General features: G+C 43.4%; 3 protein-coding genes across 6 annotated transcripts in view; 2 read left to right on the forward strand and 1 right to left on the reverse strand.

Moving 5' to 3' along the window:
• Window positions 1–3,882, forward strand: part of LOC140224229 (uncharacterized) — a 38,977-nt gene extending 35,095 nt beyond the window's left edge. For both annotated transcript variants that reach the window (XM_072298122.1, XM_072298121.1), the window contains exon 3: window positions 2,357–3,882. In XM_072298122.1, coding sequence (XP_072154223.1) covers window positions 2,357–3,275 — 919 coding nt within the window. In that variant the 3' untranslated portion in view covers window positions 3,276–3,882. The remainder of the gene's footprint in view (window positions 1–2,356) is intronic.
• The window catches only part of LOC109031125 (armadillo segment polarity protein-like), a 198,626-nt gene that overhangs the window by 59,041 nt on the left and 121,642 nt on the right, over window positions 1–17,943 (forward strand). The window lies entirely within an intron of this gene.
• On the reverse strand, window positions 5–6,982 carry LOC109039428 (uncharacterized). The gene is made up of 2 exons (XM_019054898.2): window positions 3,907–6,982; window positions 5–2,252 (listed from the first exon to the last, which is right to left on the reverse strand). The coding sequence occupies exons 1-2, from the start codon at window positions 4,037–4,039 to the stop codon at window positions 1,297–1,299; spliced, it is 1,089 nt and encodes a 362-aa protein (XP_018910443.2). The 5' UTR covers window positions 4,040–6,982; the 3' UTR covers window positions 5–1,296.

Genomic DNA, 17,943 nt, shown 5'->3' on the forward strand with positions numbered 1-17,943 from the left:
GAGTATCCGTTCCAGCCAATTTTTTATTAAACTATTATTTTCACTTTTTTCACTTTTTTAACTTTCTTGCCCTCGTAGAGGTTTTGGAATTTTTTCAAGTAAAAATATTGAGAGAAAATGATAAATTTTCGGACATACGCAATCAGACGTGAATATTTGAAGAGAAAAAATCTGTTGAGCTACTTATTGAAATAAACGAGTTTTTTTTCGTAAAATAGAACAGGTTATTCTTTGTTTTCATTTGCAAATAGGAGGTATTACGCATCAAAAATTAGAAAAAAGTTTTCAAACAAAATCAAGTTCATCGACAGCTGTAAAATACTTTCTCACGTAAAATATAATTCGCATTCAGTCTTAAGAGACAACAAGCAAATTTTACAAGGTAGGAGGAATAATAGGGGTTTTCCACACTCTCGCAAAATTTACCAGGTCTAATATTTTTGACATTCGCCTGAAATGTTATGTTATAGGTTTTTTTTTCTTTTTTTTTTAAAAAAAATCGCAATGCCACAATGGAGTCAGGCCCCTTGACTTCAAAGCGCCTCAAATGAACGAGTATAATTTAAAAATCGTTGACATTATTATTGGCAAATGAAGAAAGCTTTCTAAAGAAAATGAGGAGGAATGACGACAGTTGCCGCAGAAAATAAAGTGATTTAGTGATGACTTAAATTCTTCCAATATCGATGTATCGATTCGGATTTTGGAAGAAAACAAAATAATTACTTCAAAACATGAACCGCTGAAAATGATTCCATGGTTGTTTACCCAATGTTTTTGATTCAAAAATAAAATGATAAATGCCAGTCTCTCTGTGTTTTCATATTAAACAAATAAGTAAACACTATTAATGTGGTCTTAGTATGTGATTTTGAGTTGGTTTAATTTTGAGGTTATTGTTTTGCTTTCCTTCAAAATCCTAATCGATATATGCGACATCGGGTCGATGACGTAGTCACTAAATCAGTCTATAGTGACTTATGAGGAGAAATTTTGGAGCGGTTCAATGGAGATAAAAGTCTTAGCACCGTAAACATCCATGAGTCGTAGAGATGCGTCGAGGTCAGGCAAAATTATGAAGAAAGTATTATGCTCATGAAAAATTTTATTGCCTGAAAATTTGACAGTTATAAGATAATGGAAACAAATAAACGTACAGAAAATTTTACATTAAATTCTGAAAATCAATTAGGTGAGAATTATCTGGACTTAGGAGTTTTCTCATTTCAAATTAATGGAAGAGAGCAATTAATATTATGAATTCAAAACAAAGAATTATGAAAAGTAGGCAAGGTCTTAGAGACGTAAAAAAGAATGCCCCGTTTCCTGGCTCTCCGATAAAAAGTCACCCTCCAGGGTGCTTTGGGACCGTTCCCTTGAAGAGAATTGAAATACCTGCCCTGAGTCTGGGGTTATTATTTGACCCTGAGTAATAGAGAAATCCACAGGTCTAACGGGAGAGATGTTACGGGCGATATCAGATAATGAGTTCACCGAGGAGCAAGAATTAACTGAAATGACAGAGGAAGAGGGAGTGATGGAGGGTGACGGAGGGACAGGAGGATATTGTGCGAAAAAATTGGAACGGGTGGTTGTGTGGGTAGAAGGAACAGCATGATTTGAAGCCTCCTCACTTAAAAGTGATTGCATCTCAAAATCTGCAATTATTGAACTCACCTGTGCCTTTACTTTAATCTGAAAAATGGGCTTCATTTTCCTTACTGTCGCTTCCATAGCCGCAAAAAACTTGGACAAATGATCATCCTCGGGCTTCTTCTTCGAAGCTAAGTACGCTTGCAGGACTTGACTGCTTGCCGTTTGTTTGATAGGCGGGGTTTTAGTTTTTTCCTTCTTCTGCGAGGTAGGGGCGAGAGAGTCGTTTTTTCCAGCTGCAGAGGCGGATGTTGAAGGGGTAGTTGAGACAGTTGCTACAGGAGGAGGTGCTGACGAAGTCGTAGGTACTATTGGTGGCACTGGACCATCATTTGACTCAAAATTTTCAGGAAACTCAGTTTCTTCAGAGTCGGAAAATTGTGTTTCGTCATTTTCGATGCCGATGACGTCTGAAGTATCCTCTTCCGCCAAATTGGACTTCTGGCCTCTTTCTCGCATGGACCCCTTCAAAAATGACATTACATCCTCATACCTCCATTTTGCCTTTTTCTTAGCCGGGTCGCCACTTCTACTTCTATTGACAACATGTCTACGGTACTGGTCTCTGAGACTGCTCCATCGTTTCTTACAATCTGAAACTGATTAAAAAGCAAGAAATGGCTCAGATTTTCTCCTAGCTGCTAAAAATTTAAAATTTTGGGGAGTTTAAATATTACAACGTGCTTGAATTTCTTTTTTTCAGAGTTCTCGGGCATGGAGACTCAATCTACACCACCGCATGCAGCTACAGAATGGGAGAGTCCACCGTTCGAGGCATAGTTTTCGAAACGAGCAAGCTAATTTGGGAAACGCTGAAAGACACCTGGATGCCGAAACCAACTGAAGAAACTTGGCTGCGAAATGCAGAAAGATTTTGGACTCTGTGGAATTACCCTAATTGCATTGGGGCGATTGATGGAAAGCATGTAGTTTTTGAAAAGCCAAGAAAATCGGGTTCACTATTCTTCAATTACAAAAAAGAATTCAGCATTGTTCTACTAGCCCTTGTAGATGCAGATTACAGATTCATCACCGTCGATGTCGGCTCATACGGCCGAAATAGCGATGGTGGCATTTTCAGATCCTCAAGTCTGGGAAAATCCCTGGCTAATGGCACTCTCAATATTCCTCCGCCAAAAGCGTTGCCTTACTCAGAGGTTACTGTGCCGATGGTGATCGTTGGAGATGAGGCGTTCCCGCTCTTGACTAATTCTATGAGACCCTTTCCTGGTGCTTATCTCGGAGATGACGTTCCAAAAAAGATATACAATTACCGTCATTCCAGAGCGCGAAGAGTCAGCGAAAATGCATTTGGCATTCTCGCTAAAAAATTCAGAATTTATGGCAAAAAATTCAGCTTTCAGCCCGAGACCATGGATTATATTATACTCGCGACTACGATCCTACACAATTTCCTGAGAGACGATAAATGTTGCTGGCAACCAGGCGAATTTGAAATGGATGCTGTCACTGAAGGCCTGGGAGAAATCCCAGGGATAGGAGGTAACAACCCACGAGATGCTTTCGAAATCCGTGATATTTACATGGCTTACTTTATGTCAGAAGCTGGATCGGTCCCATGGCAATGGCAAGCAACATTATCAGCTCAAAGAGACACCTAATTATTAAGAATAGAAAAAGTCCTTCCTCTGAAGAAACTTAAAACTCAATATAGTTTTTTCACTCTCGCTCGGTTTTAGATTTTAATAGAAATACTTATTCGTGTTTTCCAAAGTATCGGACTGATCCTTCAATGTCATCCACTCTTTTTCCGGCGTGTGCCATACCAGAAATGTCATTTTGAACTCGAATAAATCATTGTTTAATGGTAAAAAAAAAACAAAAAACAACAGAACCTACTTTTCATTCTTTACCTACCTACCTTTTCTTTCAAGTGAGAAAACTAGCTCTGGACACCTCCCCCCGGTGCCAAGCGCAGGAAAAAAATTGAAAATTCGACGCGAAGCGCTGACTTTACAATAACATGGGGCCGAAAATCGGCGCGATGGGCCTAAATGTTGTGGTAAAGAGGGGGGGGGGGGGGTTCCAAAAGCCCGAATTTCGGCGTGGCGTAATTTATGAACGGCCCCTTGTGTAACGGCAGATTCTGCAAAAAGAAACTTTCCTATTAAAAAGAGGGACCGTCCTTAAATTAAGTCACGCCACATTGCCACATAGTTACTTATAGGAGTCATTCAAGTATTATTAAACACTAGTACCTACATTAAAAAATTAAAAAGAATCTTTTATTACCTGAACAGCTTAGAGTGTTTGCAATTTCCTCCCACGCATTTTTAGTCAAGCGTTGGTCGTGGTGGCGCTTGTCCTTCGGATCATAAAGAAAATTGTACTTGCGTACCTCCTCAATAAGCGCCTCGTCGTTCATAATGATAATTATACTATTATGATTTTAATAATAATAAAAATAGTTCGCACTGGCCACAACAACACAACTGGAATCGAAGGAAAACACAACAATACTGGCGGGTTGACGAGTCCGTCTCCGTCAAATTTTGCTCAAAAAGCAACCTGGCCGTCACGAGACGGCCGTCGATCCGCGCCGAGCCGAGCCGAGCCTAGCCGAGCCGGAGCCTGTCTGCGCGGCCCCATTTGATCCCATAAAAAGCAAACCTTCCGTCGCGACGGACCGTCAAGACGGGCCGGTGCGGGCCGGTGCGGGCCGGATTCTGTCTGCTCACTGCTTAAAGCAAGATTGCTCTATCTGTCAGCGCACGGCTCGGCAGCCAGACGGCGCCGCATCGAGCCGGAGCGCGTCAGTGCGCGCCCGCTCGTTCATTTCCACGAAAGCAAAGCCAAACGGCAGGAGACGGATGAAACCGAGCCGCGATATACTAGCATCCGCCATTCTAGAATTTATGGCGGAGGCTGTGGACTCAGCTTCTAGGACACTCTGAATTTCTCTCTTCACCATCTCGTTGGCAACATCATCACATTTCGGAACGGACGGCGACGGCTCAGTGTGGCTAGTGCTTAAGGGTGCCTGGGAGTGAAGCTCCCAGCATGGCGGTGAGACCGAGGGTGGAGCTGCTGTTGATTCACTCTTTGGTGCCCACTGGCACTGCACCAAGGCCTCTTCCTCATTGCACAGAGCCCATGTTATGCGTCATATGCGGCGATGAGGCCTTCCGGCTTCATAAAAGAGTCATGAAACCCTTTCCGAAAGAACAGTCGAAAGCAGACTCTAGAAAAACAATTTATAACTACCGACTAAGCAGGGCAAGAAGAGTGACAGAAAACGCGTTTGGCATTTTGTGTGCAGTATTTCGAATTTTTTTTATGCCCATAAATTTGAAGCCTGAAACAGTTGATAAAGTTATACTAGCCTGTTGCGCTTTACATAATATGAGGCGTGACAACGTCATCGCTGAAGGCATCGAAGAAGAAATTCCCACTCAAGTACCTAAACAGAACATGGTACCTTTAACAGCCAGTGGAGGGTTTAAAGGCGTAGAAGGCTTTGAGATACGTGATGTTTTTTGCGAGTTTTTCAACGGCATTGGTGCCGTTTCTTGGCAGAAAGAATACATTCATTGATGAAATTCTCTCAGTTGATTACGGTCCTAAAAATATTCCACTCAAGAGATTTATTATGTATTATTTTCTCAAAGTTTGTGAAGAATAGTTGTTATTGTGACATTGCGCAATGAATATTTGTAATTGAAAAAAAAAATTCAAATACATGATTTTATCAAAACCCGTATCATTTTACGCATGAACCTTGCAACCAACAATCAAGTTCTGAAATAATATGCAAACTTTCAGGAAGTTTTAGGTCAATGGAAGCTTCTCTTTGACCTACATCTAAATTCAAGTCCATTTGATTTAACAATTGAACCGCGGTAAGCAGAAAGAACATAGCCAAATTAGCAATTGCAAAATTTCATTGCGCAATTTAATTTTTTACATGAAAACGTTTGTGCGAATTTTTGTGCAAATTCCTGTGAATTTTTCGCATAGTAGATACTAAACCCATTTCTTATAATTTTTAAAGGAATCCGCACAAACGCTCTCTTGTAAAAAATAAATTAGGTAGTTAAATTTGGTAATAGCTGATATGGCTTGGTTCCTGAACGATGTCCAATTATGAGGTTGAATGAATAAATTAATACATTTCTTAAATAAAAAAATGTAGCTCTTACCACTTCTTCCCATTTTGACGGCAATGGCTGCCCAAATCTTCTCCCGCTTGATGTTGTTTTTATAATCCCCGCTCTTGGGGTCGTATAATAGCTGGTGTTTGCTAATCTCTAGTAGGAAAACCTCATCTTCGACCAGGGTGAATTGAGCTTCGCTTGGTGGTATTGGTGGTGCCATGTTAATAATTAATTATTATGTTGACTGATTAATAAGGATTTGCACTTCCCTCATCAAAGGACAAAGGATGAATGGCACGTGTTCACACTTGTCCAAACAGACGGCGCCACCGTGCCAGACAGTAGCAGCGACGCCGCGCCGCACCGCGCAGCGTCTCCAGGACGCGGCACTGCTCCCGGAGCAGTGCCGCGTCTTTGGGCGCCGCAATGTCGCTCGGCACCGATCCGCGCCGGATCGTTCCGAGGGAAAGCCGGGTTTTCCTCCAACTGGCGCAGCGCACGGCGATCGCGTCAAAAACGCGGTTCCTGGCGCGAATGGCGCGGCTCTGTTCTCCTCGGAATCTGTCAGGCGTCGTGCGCTGAGTACAGCGTCGGCGTTTTCACACTGTTTTTCGTGTTTTTTGATATCAGTGTGGCGTCTATCGCTAGTGTGCTCGCACATGCGTTCCGCTGTGTTTTTTTCTCCATTCCAATGGATAATAGAAGAAAAAGAAAAGCTCTTGCTCTTTACCATCTTGCCCTGAGACGGCAAAAGTTATTACTTCTGTTGCTACTGCACCAAGAGAAAGGCAGGAACAGTGCAAGCCCTCTCTTCCAAACTAGAGCAACCGAGGGAGCATTCCACATTTTAGTGAACCGCCACCTCGCGGAAGATGACCGGAAGTTTCAAGAATATTTCAGGCTAACGAATTTTGCGGCAATGAGCACCCACACTTTTTCTCGCTTTATATTGTTTTTATATTCGGAGCATTTAGGGTTGAAAAGCAACGGGTGCTTCCCAATTTCATTCAGTAGAACCTCGTCCTCCACTGGCGTGAACGTTTCAGTTGAAGTCATGATGCAAGTGCACAATCAATTAAAATAAAAATCAACGTCTGCTCTTCAGCAAAAACAATAGAACACTGGAATGTGATCATCTGTGATTCGCACTTGGCGTCCAGACAGGACATCCAACGAGGTTTCCAGACAGGACATCCAACGAGGTTTCATCCCGTCGGGCCGCGGCGCCTTGCGCCGCGCTAGAGGACGCAGCACCGGTCCCGGACCGGTGCTGCGTCTTTGGGCGCAAGCGTTGGCTCGGTGACGCTTGGCGCTCATCGCGCGCTGTCATTTCGGAGGGAACCGGGAGCATTTGATTTCATGCCTAGCAGTGCAGCGCCGCGCCCAAAAACGCCGTCGCCGTTGCGCGCGCCACCGCGCTAGTTGGAGGAAAACCCGGCTGAAGCGGGCGCATTCGATTGCACGCACGGGGGAGCCGCCGCCGACCGCTTGGAGCCGGTCGAGCCGACGCGCGGCACCGGTCATAGTTGGAGGAAAATACGGCTTTAGGACGGCGCCGCGGAGATGGGGTCGCTCGAGGGTGCCGCGGGGAGGGTTGCGGGTAAGGGTGCCTACGCCTCGGAGTGAAGCTCCCAGCGTGGCGGTGAGACCGAGGGTGGAGCTGCTGTTGATTCACTCTTTGGTGCCCACTGGCACGGCGCACGGATCTAAGTCTTTTTTTTCAATATTTCTCTTCTGGTATCCGGGAAACAGGCTGAATTTAAACTCCAGCGGCGTTTGAATGGCCTTATTTTGCAGAAGGACACGCCTTGGTGGGATATTTGCTGGAGGGGAGTGTTCCCGAGGGGGGTTCGCCGGCGGCGAGAGCCGTACTGTTTCTGCGGAGTCTGGAGCCGGAGACGGGCCGGAGGAGTCGATGACAATGGGGCTCGGAGGTGGAGGCGTAGGAGCGGGCCTGGGACGAGGTGGGGTGGGCGCTTCCGGGACTATCAAACTTAAAAACTTTTGAAAAGTACCAGACTAGAAAAATACTAAAATATAAAATTTATAACTCACTAGTCAGGGTTTATCACTGTACACTCAAATAACATGAGTAAGGGGTATCATTTGGACAGGGTGTGTAATCAGATGGAGGAGAGGAATCGTTCATTTAAAGTCAAATGAATTATTTACAACATCGTGGACGTCGGAAGAATTATGGGAGAATTTAAAGGGTGTCTTTTATTTTAATTTTACTTACATAATGTGTCGTACGGATCAACACACGTGCTTGTCTCCGGGGAGGCCAAGACTAGGTTTTCATCGTCTGTGGCGACCTCCCACCAGTTGTAGGCGGCCTCAGCTTCCAGGATTGCCAGCTCCTCGTCGCTGACCGGGGAGAACAGGCTTGTGGCCGTGCTGGGGGGCGGCTCCCGAAGTTGTGGTTGGATGGCAGCCGTTGGGCGAGGGGTCGGCTGGCCGGTTGCTGGAGTTCTTGGGATGCCTCTGACCTTGGCGGACGGTCGATTTCTGGTTGGGGTGGAGCCGACGTTGGTCCGACGCCGGGGGCGCGTCAGGAGGGAGTAGGCTTGGGTAGAAGTTCCGTAACTGGGCGGAAGGGCGGGCCGCTTGGTGGTTTTCCGTGGCTGTTTCGGTCTAGAGTCGCCAGTGGAAGATCCAGGTTGATCAAGGAGTGCCTGTAGGTCCTGAAGATGTTTTTTCCTGCCGCGTCTGTCCCTGGGTGTAAGGGGACGATTGTTCCCAGGCGTCCGGGGAAGCACTCGTTCATTCTGCTCTGGTGGAGAACCTAGCTGGAAGAACTTATCTAGCTCAAGGTCCAGGGCATCTCGTTGATCCATGGCGACTCTGATAGGTAAAGACAAAATTATTGAGAGTTTGCCCCTGGAAGGGGGTAGAGTTTCACTGCAGGACGTCTAAATTCTCCGCGGGAGGTGCGGACGGTGGCGACTCGCACTTGATCGTCTGTCCCAAGGAACGTCTCGATAATTCCACCCATGGCCCAGTTCATAGGGTGAGAGTTGGTCTCATGAATTAAAACTAATTGGCCTGATTCAATGGTTCGGTGGGTTCGAGCCATTTAGGCCGCCGATTCAGCGTTCTTAGGTCTCTAAAAAAAAAATGAGAAAGCGAGTGAATCGATGACGAAAGGGTTGGGAATCCAGAGAATATACTTAAGACGCAAAGAATCCAGAATTTACCCATCGCAGCTTTTGGGGGAAGGAGAAGCGTAAAACTGTGGGAATATACAGCGCCGGAATAATGCATAAAATTACCCAACGATTAATCAAGAATTACACATGTGATTATTTGAAGGTACTTACGTTTTTGAAGAAATTAGACGATCCAAACAGGCAATTTTTGACACGAGAGAGAGTTGTCTTTGAAGGATTTTGAAGAAACTTTTTACTTTTAGATGAGAAGAAAAAGGAGTTGAAACACTTTTCACTTATTTATCTGTCCAACGGCGCCAGATAGCTTGCGCCATTGGTTGGGCGCGATGCCAGCGCTTTAAGGGTAGTTTGTTTGAAGGGTGCTCTGGCTCTGGAATTCCAGCCAATGACTCCTATTAGAAAGTGGGTAGGCGTGAGGGGAGCCAGGTCATTGGGGTCGCTGGAGAGCGGAGTCAAGGGACGCGAGTTTACCATGGCCTCAACTCTGACCGTCAAAGAGCGGAATCCGCTGAGCGTCAGCGATTGACCTTGCATTACTCTCGTGAGATGCATTTTTGCGGATTTCACGGCTGTCTCAGACAGTCCGTTGATGTGGGGGATGGCTGGAGAGCTGAAATGGAACTTTGTTCCTTTAAACTGGGTTACGCACGATGGTTGTGGCTGCGCTTGGAGATTATCATTCAATTGTTTAACCGTGCGCTTCAAGGAATTTGAAGCCGCGGTAATTTGTGCCGCAATCTGAATATAGGTTTGCCGGGGCGCCTCTCCGACTCGCGAAGCAAGTTAAAGCGTCACAAAATGCTTCGGCTGTTAAATCCTCTGCGATCTTAATATGCATGTTGGTATGCCTTGTAGCCATTCGTGTGAGGCAACTAAGATGGGGCGAAAATCTATTCCCCACGTGGGAATCGAATGGGCCTCGCGTCGTATATGATTGCTTTTCTTAAATTCACATTTTTATAAAAGTTCTGAAATTCGTCAAGATGTATTAACTTCTCAGGAGTAACGAAAAAAAAGATCGAGTAGCCGTGTTATATTTCCAGACTAAGGTTTTCGGCTACGAGGCGAGTAAATTCTGTTTCTCGTAGATTCACGCATCTCACTCTCTCTCTTAATTTAGTAAACATATCAATGAGGAGAGCCACTAAGGGGAAAATAACAATTACGATATGTTGCCGTAGCATGAAGGGAACGATAAAAATGGAAGTATTGCCGTAGCCGGTTGGTAGGCGGAGACACACATTTTTCCCCGAGGAAATCAGGCGCATGGCTTCTAATTGGTCCTTGCGGCGTGACACACGAATATGCAGAGGTACGCTCTGATCTGCTTGGCGTTTCGAAGCCGAGACGTGCGCACAAGAAAGGGGCCTGCGTAGTCAGACCCGCACGACGCAAAACGTCGCGCTGGTTGGACCCGGGAGGGGGGCATGGTTGGCCATTTGCGGCATCGCGTTGGTTGGCCTTGCCCTGAAGCAGGGCATGCAGGCGCGAACTACATTCCGGATCAGCACTCTACCCGACAATATCCAATATCTTTCACTGAGGATTGAGTGTAAAAGTTGGGGACCAGCGTGAAGGGATGCACGATGCCGGGTTTAGACTAGGGCGCGAATTAGGGGGTGCTTGCTTGGGAGTACCCAGGGGTGCCTTGATTGCTTGTCAAGTTGGGAGTTACCCGATCTTCCGCCGACACGAATGAGCCCGTGAGCATCGATGAATGGATTTAGGCTCTGAATTCTTGGAGTGGCGATGAAGCCCGCGGTTAAGCGCTTAACTTCATCCGTGAGGGCGTCGGCTTGGATCCGGTGGATCGCCGTGCGCTCTGCGACTTTCAAATCTTTAGGTTCCAAGGGGCCCGCATAAGGCATTTGGGGGACGCAGCAATTGTACACGAATCGTGGTACATAGGCGACTATGCGCAACAATTTATCCCAATTTGAGGCCCTATCTATTATCCCTTTGGGGTTTCTACGCGCCGCCGGCGCAAAAACCAACCGCCACTCGTCGTGATCTCGCCGAGATCCACGTGCTCTCCTTTTAGTAGGCGCATCGAGCGCGCACAGGGTTACTTATCAACAAATAAGTCGTACTTCTGAAAATCTGGCAAGTATGGTTCAGGACAGACTCGGAATTCATACTTTCGGATTAGTAACCGCAGCTATAATTATCTTGTCGACATGATCCGGAAGATGATACAGCATTCTTACCAGAGAGTATTGTATTACCAGAAGCAGAGGGCAATAATGGAGACATATACCGAACCAATACTTCCTTTCCGTTAATTGTAATTCCGTTATTTTGTAAGGTTCATTTTCCATTGTTAATTGCACTACGGAGGTAATATACAGCAAAATTTACAACAAATTTACAGAAAATTTACACGTATACAAAAGCTTTGTACACACGCAATGGTGATTCTTCCCAAGTAATGTTGGGTTTCCTTGTGATTTTGGGCTGTATCAAATCACAAATATCCGCGGGTCCTATGGGTTCATCATAAGCTAACCCAACACCATGATCATCAACAGATAGAATGTTATCGCTAACCTGAGCCACCGGAGCGTTGTTTTCTGGATCAGTTTCAAGGAATTGCAGTCCAAGATCTGGTTCGAATTCTAGATCCAATACTTGATCAACGAGTTCAGGATTATCTTCAAGTGTTGTATTAAATATATCAAGCAGAGGGCAATAATGGAGACATATACCGAACCAATACTTCCTTTCCGTTAATTATTATTTTGCAAGGTTTACTTTCCATTGTTAATTGTACTACGGAGGTAATATACAGCAAAATTTACAACAAATTTACAGAAAATTCACACTTGTATTCAAAAGCTTTGTACACACGCTTCTTAATTTGTTCACATCGTCGCGGCTCTCTTCCTCTTCTCCGCAAACTGTACATTCTTTTCCAAGAGAATGATGAGTGTACACTCCTGATGCCCGCGCATGCGCATAAGCCAGAATGTACATTCGGAGTGTATGTGTGTCTTTTGGGTTTCTTTTGGGATCTTCTTGGTTTGTTAGGATATGATCACCTACTTATATATCCACACGAGAGACGTATTTGGTACCTTCCGCAAACAGAGAATAAGTCTTCTCAGGTCCACTCTGGTAGTCGTGAAAAGTGGTGTTCACTTATCGGAGAACCGACGCGGAACCTCTCTATCAAATCTTTGTCATCACCTAATTTACCATGTAAATTGACTGGTTTATGACGTAGTCTAAAGAATGCGGACATTTCGATTTCGCTCCCGTAAGTGCCGACTTAATCATTTCATGTTTATACTCAATCGGACCGTTCAAGGCACTTTTGATTCCGACACGCATTTCCGAGCTTTCATGATTCTTTGAACTGCCAATTTGCGGACCGCGGCATCATCATCGTTCACCATTGTAACAAGTTTATTTTCAGGGTGTGCGAATTAACAATTTCTTTGGATCACGGAATCAATAACTTGTTTAAGTTCATCCCTTAAATACCGAGAACGCCGTATAAAAGATAATGCATGCATAGCTACGTCTTTTATCATCAGGTTGCACTTAATTTCAAACCACATAGGCGCGTAAACTTAGACACTAAATTCCGTCAGCACTTTCAATTCAAATGATGGGTCTTCTGTCGCGACGTATAATCTCGCGACACGATTTGCTGTTATGAGCCATCGGACTCTTGACATCTTGCCTGGGTTTCTATTTGCTAGATCCCAGGAAAACTGGCCGGAAACAATTGCTTTAACAATCATTGAAAGATATTGTTGATCCAAGCTTAATTCTTCTGTTACACTATTTAAAACTGAAATATTCGCGAGAATAAGTTCAAAATTTGCGACAGGCAATTTTTCACAATTTGGTAACGCTTTACCAATCGGTCCGGTGTAGCTTCCTGGTCCCATTGATTTACCATCAAGATGCTCTAACGAATGTTTGAAAGGCAGCTCGTTCTTCATAAGAACTGAAGCAGTATATCTGCGATAAAACGTAAATTGATAAGACGAATACTATACATAAAAGGGTGTCAAAACATGTCCCTCAATTCAGTAAAGGTCCCATTTCAAATAGATGAAAATTATTCTCTTTCTTAGGAAGAGGAGAACTAAAATTATGGGATCACCAAACCAAAAAATAGTTACATAGAGTGTTTAGACGCAATTTCTATACCTACGACAAAACGTTAATTGATAAGACAAATATTATACAGGAAAGGCTGTCAAAACATGTTCCTAAATTCAGTAAAGGTCCCATTTCAAATAGATGAAAATTATTCTCTTCCTTAGGAAGAGGAGAACTAAAATTATGGGATCACCAAACAAATAAATTCCTATTCAGCAGGAAACAGGAAATAATACATGGCTCCATTACGCCCCAACTTCAAACTGAGGGTCCTCGTTCCGGAGGTTTGTCAAGACTGCCGTCCCTGCCTCCACTTTTGCTTTACACGCTGTTTCGTGACATCTGTGGAATATTTTAGAACCTAAACGTACATACTCGAAGTATACGTTATACAAGTTGAAGTTCTGCTTCTATACAGCCGCAGACATATTTACCATTGCAGTGGTTTACCCAGGTGTTTCTCCAGACATCTGATTATACTTTACCAATCAATAGTATTTACGTTCGTACCACCACGACCTACTGCTTGAACAAATTCAAGATCGATGTCATTTTTGGAACAAAATTCGATGATGGACTTGCTGATTCCAAGCGATGTACCAGAGATGGGATCTACGTGCCCTAGATATTCGCTTCCAGGTTCTTAAATACCAACACTACACGCACCGTCAATCAACGAGCACTTCACAGTTAGACATGCAGGTAGCATCGTCGAATACCCTAATACTAAAAGCAAGTACATTATTGTTGATTGACAGGGAAGCATTTTTCACAACATTTACTGGAGATTTTGATTTTTCATCCTAAATGACTCAATTAAGAAGAAAGATGAAATTACACAGATCCATAGACCGCGCTGCTCCTGACGCCGATGATGAAATTTTCTTTGAACTCTTGATACTCACTGGAACTAATGAACTTTACTTAATGCCACTTTAAAGTATACATAAATACTTTGAAATAAACATACTTACGATCTTTTAAAATTTCTAGAATTAGGCAAAAGCTGTTATTATGACTCCGTATTAATCCACTTAACACTGCTGATATTACACCCTCCAATGTATCAGCAGTTAATATGGAATAATCGGTTCGGTTGTAAAATAACCTTTGCTCTCCCGGTAGAATCAATGTTGTAAGTTTATTCTTCCTGAACGCAGTTCTCTCAACAGCCGAAGTAAGTTTCTTCAGTGGCATTTTAGAATCCCAGTTAATAAAGACCTGTCATATTAAATACAGGGTGTTGGGAAAGTCCCCCTTCTCCCCCTTATCTAACTCTTTACTGATTGAGGTAGAGATTTGAAACTCGGAGGAGAGGGACTCTAGGTCGGAGGGAGTTACTTTTTGACTCCCCTAAAATTTTCAGGGGGCCCCCTTGGGGGGGAGGGGTGAACTCTAACTTTTTATTTTCAAATGGGAAGACCCCTCTTGTGATACCTCGTTTGAAAAATCATAAAATAAGAAAACTTTATGTGTAAACCTGAAGTCAACATCCAACCGTCTCTACATGGCGGTCGGTGAAAGTTCAAATTGGTTTTTTTTTACAAATCTAGCGTCAAATTCGTTTTTCTCGTGTTAAAATACTTCTCGTCATCGAGTTTCAGGCAAATCCATCAATAAAAACCCAGGTTCCAATTTCCGGTCACTTTGAATTTTGTTGTACAATGGACGCACTAGAAAAAATTTGTCCGAATTTGTTGCAGGCATTTCAGATTTATCTACAAAATGAATATTTACTCTTAGCGCGAAGAACCTATCGCGAGACATATGTTTTGCAAAAATGGGTAATATTGTAATTTTAGCCCAGTACATGGACCGCTGAGGAAATCTCAGCACACCCATTGCAAGTTGAAGAGCAACGAAAATCTTTATTTCATGTTTAGTGCAAGGCACAAACCTTTTGTTATTTTGAACTGCGTAGAGGTTGGTTTTATCAGCAATGTCAGCAAAGAACGCATCATCAAAATACTAGGTGTAGTAATCAAATAGAGTTAACAGCATTAAGTCATCATCAACAGGAGGAGGTATGGGCTCACGAAATTTGTGAGAAGTACAGAAAGGCTGATATGTCCATTCAATGTCACTTTTGGCTGTTAGCTTTGGCGCGACATCGACAAGAAACTTTTCAATAACCTGGTTCGGGGGAATTTGAGATTGCACATTGAGTTGCGCTGCAGGCACAAGAGGAGGCACTGATGGTACACCAGGAATGATATTATTGTTATCAGGTATAACGTCTGCATTAGACACAGTATTATCATCGATATCCGGACCACAGAGAAAACCATCTTCCCCGTCCAATCATTCAAAAAGTGAAGGTCCAACAAAGGTAGCTCTTACTTCTGGATCTTTTTCAATGAAGTTTAGACCATAGTCAAAGTCATCATCCTCAGAATTAGAGTTGTCAGCAACATTATCACAGTTCACAACTCTTTGTACTGGAGCACTTTCATTGTCATCAATCATCAGATCATCACAATCGCTTCCCTCACTAACATAGTCCACCTCCGAAACTTGCCCACTTTCGAGGGCATCAAGAATATCTGTAGCTGTTAATAACCGACCCCTATTCATAATGAAATACCGTATCAAGTCAAAAACTCACCGAGCGATCCGATCTTGTTGTTGTTGTTGGTTTACCTTTCTTTATAACTTAATATTGCGGGATGAAACACCTGTACTTTTCCCCCAGACCAGAAGGGAAATTAGCTATAAAACTGTTTGCGTCTAGAAATGTGACAAAAACCACTTGAACAATATTTCTACCTAATCTTGCAATGTAGTCCACACCATGTACACTGTTCTTTTTAAGGATTCTGCTAATGTTTGCTGGATGGATGTGGGGGATATTACCACTATCATTTGACAATTTTTTTGCCAATTGAACAATAAAAGGTCCTTCAGTATTCGAATTATAGTACAGAGTTTTTGATTTCTGTGCCCCCTGCACCCCCTGCACCATGGTACTCATGGCTACGAAGGGAAAAGTTTAGGTTATTAATCACATAATTTAAAGAGAGAAGTCTACAAAAATCTTTAAATTTCAAATGGGCCAAGGTTTAATCCTAGTTCAATTCTTTAATAAGCCGAAGACACTTTAACACGAACAATACCAAGAAATTCTCAATTTTCGAAATTTCCCGCTTTGGTTTGAAAGAACCGCTAACCGACCGCGAACCTCTTTTTTGTCTTTTCCAATTCCGATCTTCCGGAGAAGCTTATCGGTGGGTAACCATAATGTGGTACTAACCTGCCATGATATCACGATATTTCTTAAAGACACTGATCACTCTATTCAAGCGTTAAATTTTGACTGCCAAAGATTTAGCTACAAAACTAACATTCGAATTCACCTGAATTTGACAAATCACCGATTAAATCAAGCCGCTAGGAAATTAGTCGTATATCTACTGTAAGAATGAAAGACAACTCACCAACATTTCCTTCGAAATTCTCACATTGCTCGACCGTCAGGTGAAGCACCAAGTGATTTCCGTCTGATAAATAGACGAGAAGATTGCTTTGTAATTCCGTCATCGTGCACTATAATTAAATAATTAACAAATGATAAATTGACCGCGAGATGCACGTGGGTATTTAATCGGCAGTGGCTGGTACGGAGTTGGTTCGCACTTCGCGGTGACGAGGAGAGAGAATGATCAAAGTTTCGGAGAGGTTAGGATTACGTCCGCGGTCTACGGTCTGCGAACTCCAGACCTCGTAGACAGCCGCGGACCGCCATCGTCTACAGGCATAGAATAATAACTAGCTGAAGCTATTTGTTATTCTATGCTACAGGTGTCCGCATCCAGGCGAATTCTTGTGTCCGCTTTGCATCCTCGAAATTAAGCCCCGCCCACTCCAAGTCATCCGCAAAATAATAAAAGACGATTGCAGACGCCTGCAAAGTGACCGCAAAGTGTCCGCTGCAGACGAAATAAACGACGGCTACTGATAAACATCGTAGATCCCACACGTAGCAGCTTGGAGGTTAGGATGTAAACAATCGGTTCCCGTGGTTGAATTCAGACTTTTTATGAAGCATGAACTTCCGCATTTACTTGTTTCATCAAGTTGACTGAGAGTACTACCATTCTAAACAAAAATTAGAGCTTCGGACGCAATTTTTCCTATTTTAATCAATCGACGAAAATGACTCTGACATGAACTAATTTCGTAAATAATTTTGTTTTTACTGAAATTGGAGGTTGGCAGCATGTGATGTTGGTGTTGAGAGACCTGCGTGACGTATTACCGGCTCTCCTGTATCGCCAAACTTCATAAAATCACGGACGGGAAAACCGAAATCGGAATTTGAGATACCCGGCATAACGCTGATGTACATTACAATGTGCACAGATTAAAATCAATATTTTGAAAGAAATATAAGGTCTTTCAGCGTGATTTTTTTACTGTAACACTATCAAACCCTCTAGAATATAATACGATTTTTCCAGCTCAATGCCTTTGTTCAATAAATCTAGAAAAATTATTAACCCTTTGAGACCCTTTGTACACCTCAATGTACAAACATGTCATGATTTTCTTTTTGGCGGGCATAAATAGAAATAATAGGCTCAAACTTGGCATACATGTCAAGGAGGCTCATTTATATCACTAACATAAATATGTGGCGCTATCTGATGACTTCAGTCCAATTTACAGGCGAACAAATGGTGCAATTTTCAAAATATTCGACTGACTTGTAATTGCCGGAGTTAACTCCTTTTGACCAAGGAACGTCCTGCAAGTTAACCTCAGTTTGGAAAAAGCCAGAGGGGGGGGGGGGAGCTACCCCCCCCCCCCCACCTCGCGTTCCTTACTGATGACGCGTTCCTTACTTTCAAGTAGAGATGGTGGGCAGCGAGGGTGTGTAAACGCGTTGGCGTGTA

This window comes from Bemisia tabaci, chromosome 3 (genome assembly GCF_918797505.1).
Source record: "Bemisia tabaci chromosome 3, PGI_BMITA_v3".
Taxonomy (NCBI): Eukaryota; Metazoa; Arthropoda; class Insecta; order Hemiptera; family Aleyrodidae; genus Bemisia; species Bemisia tabaci.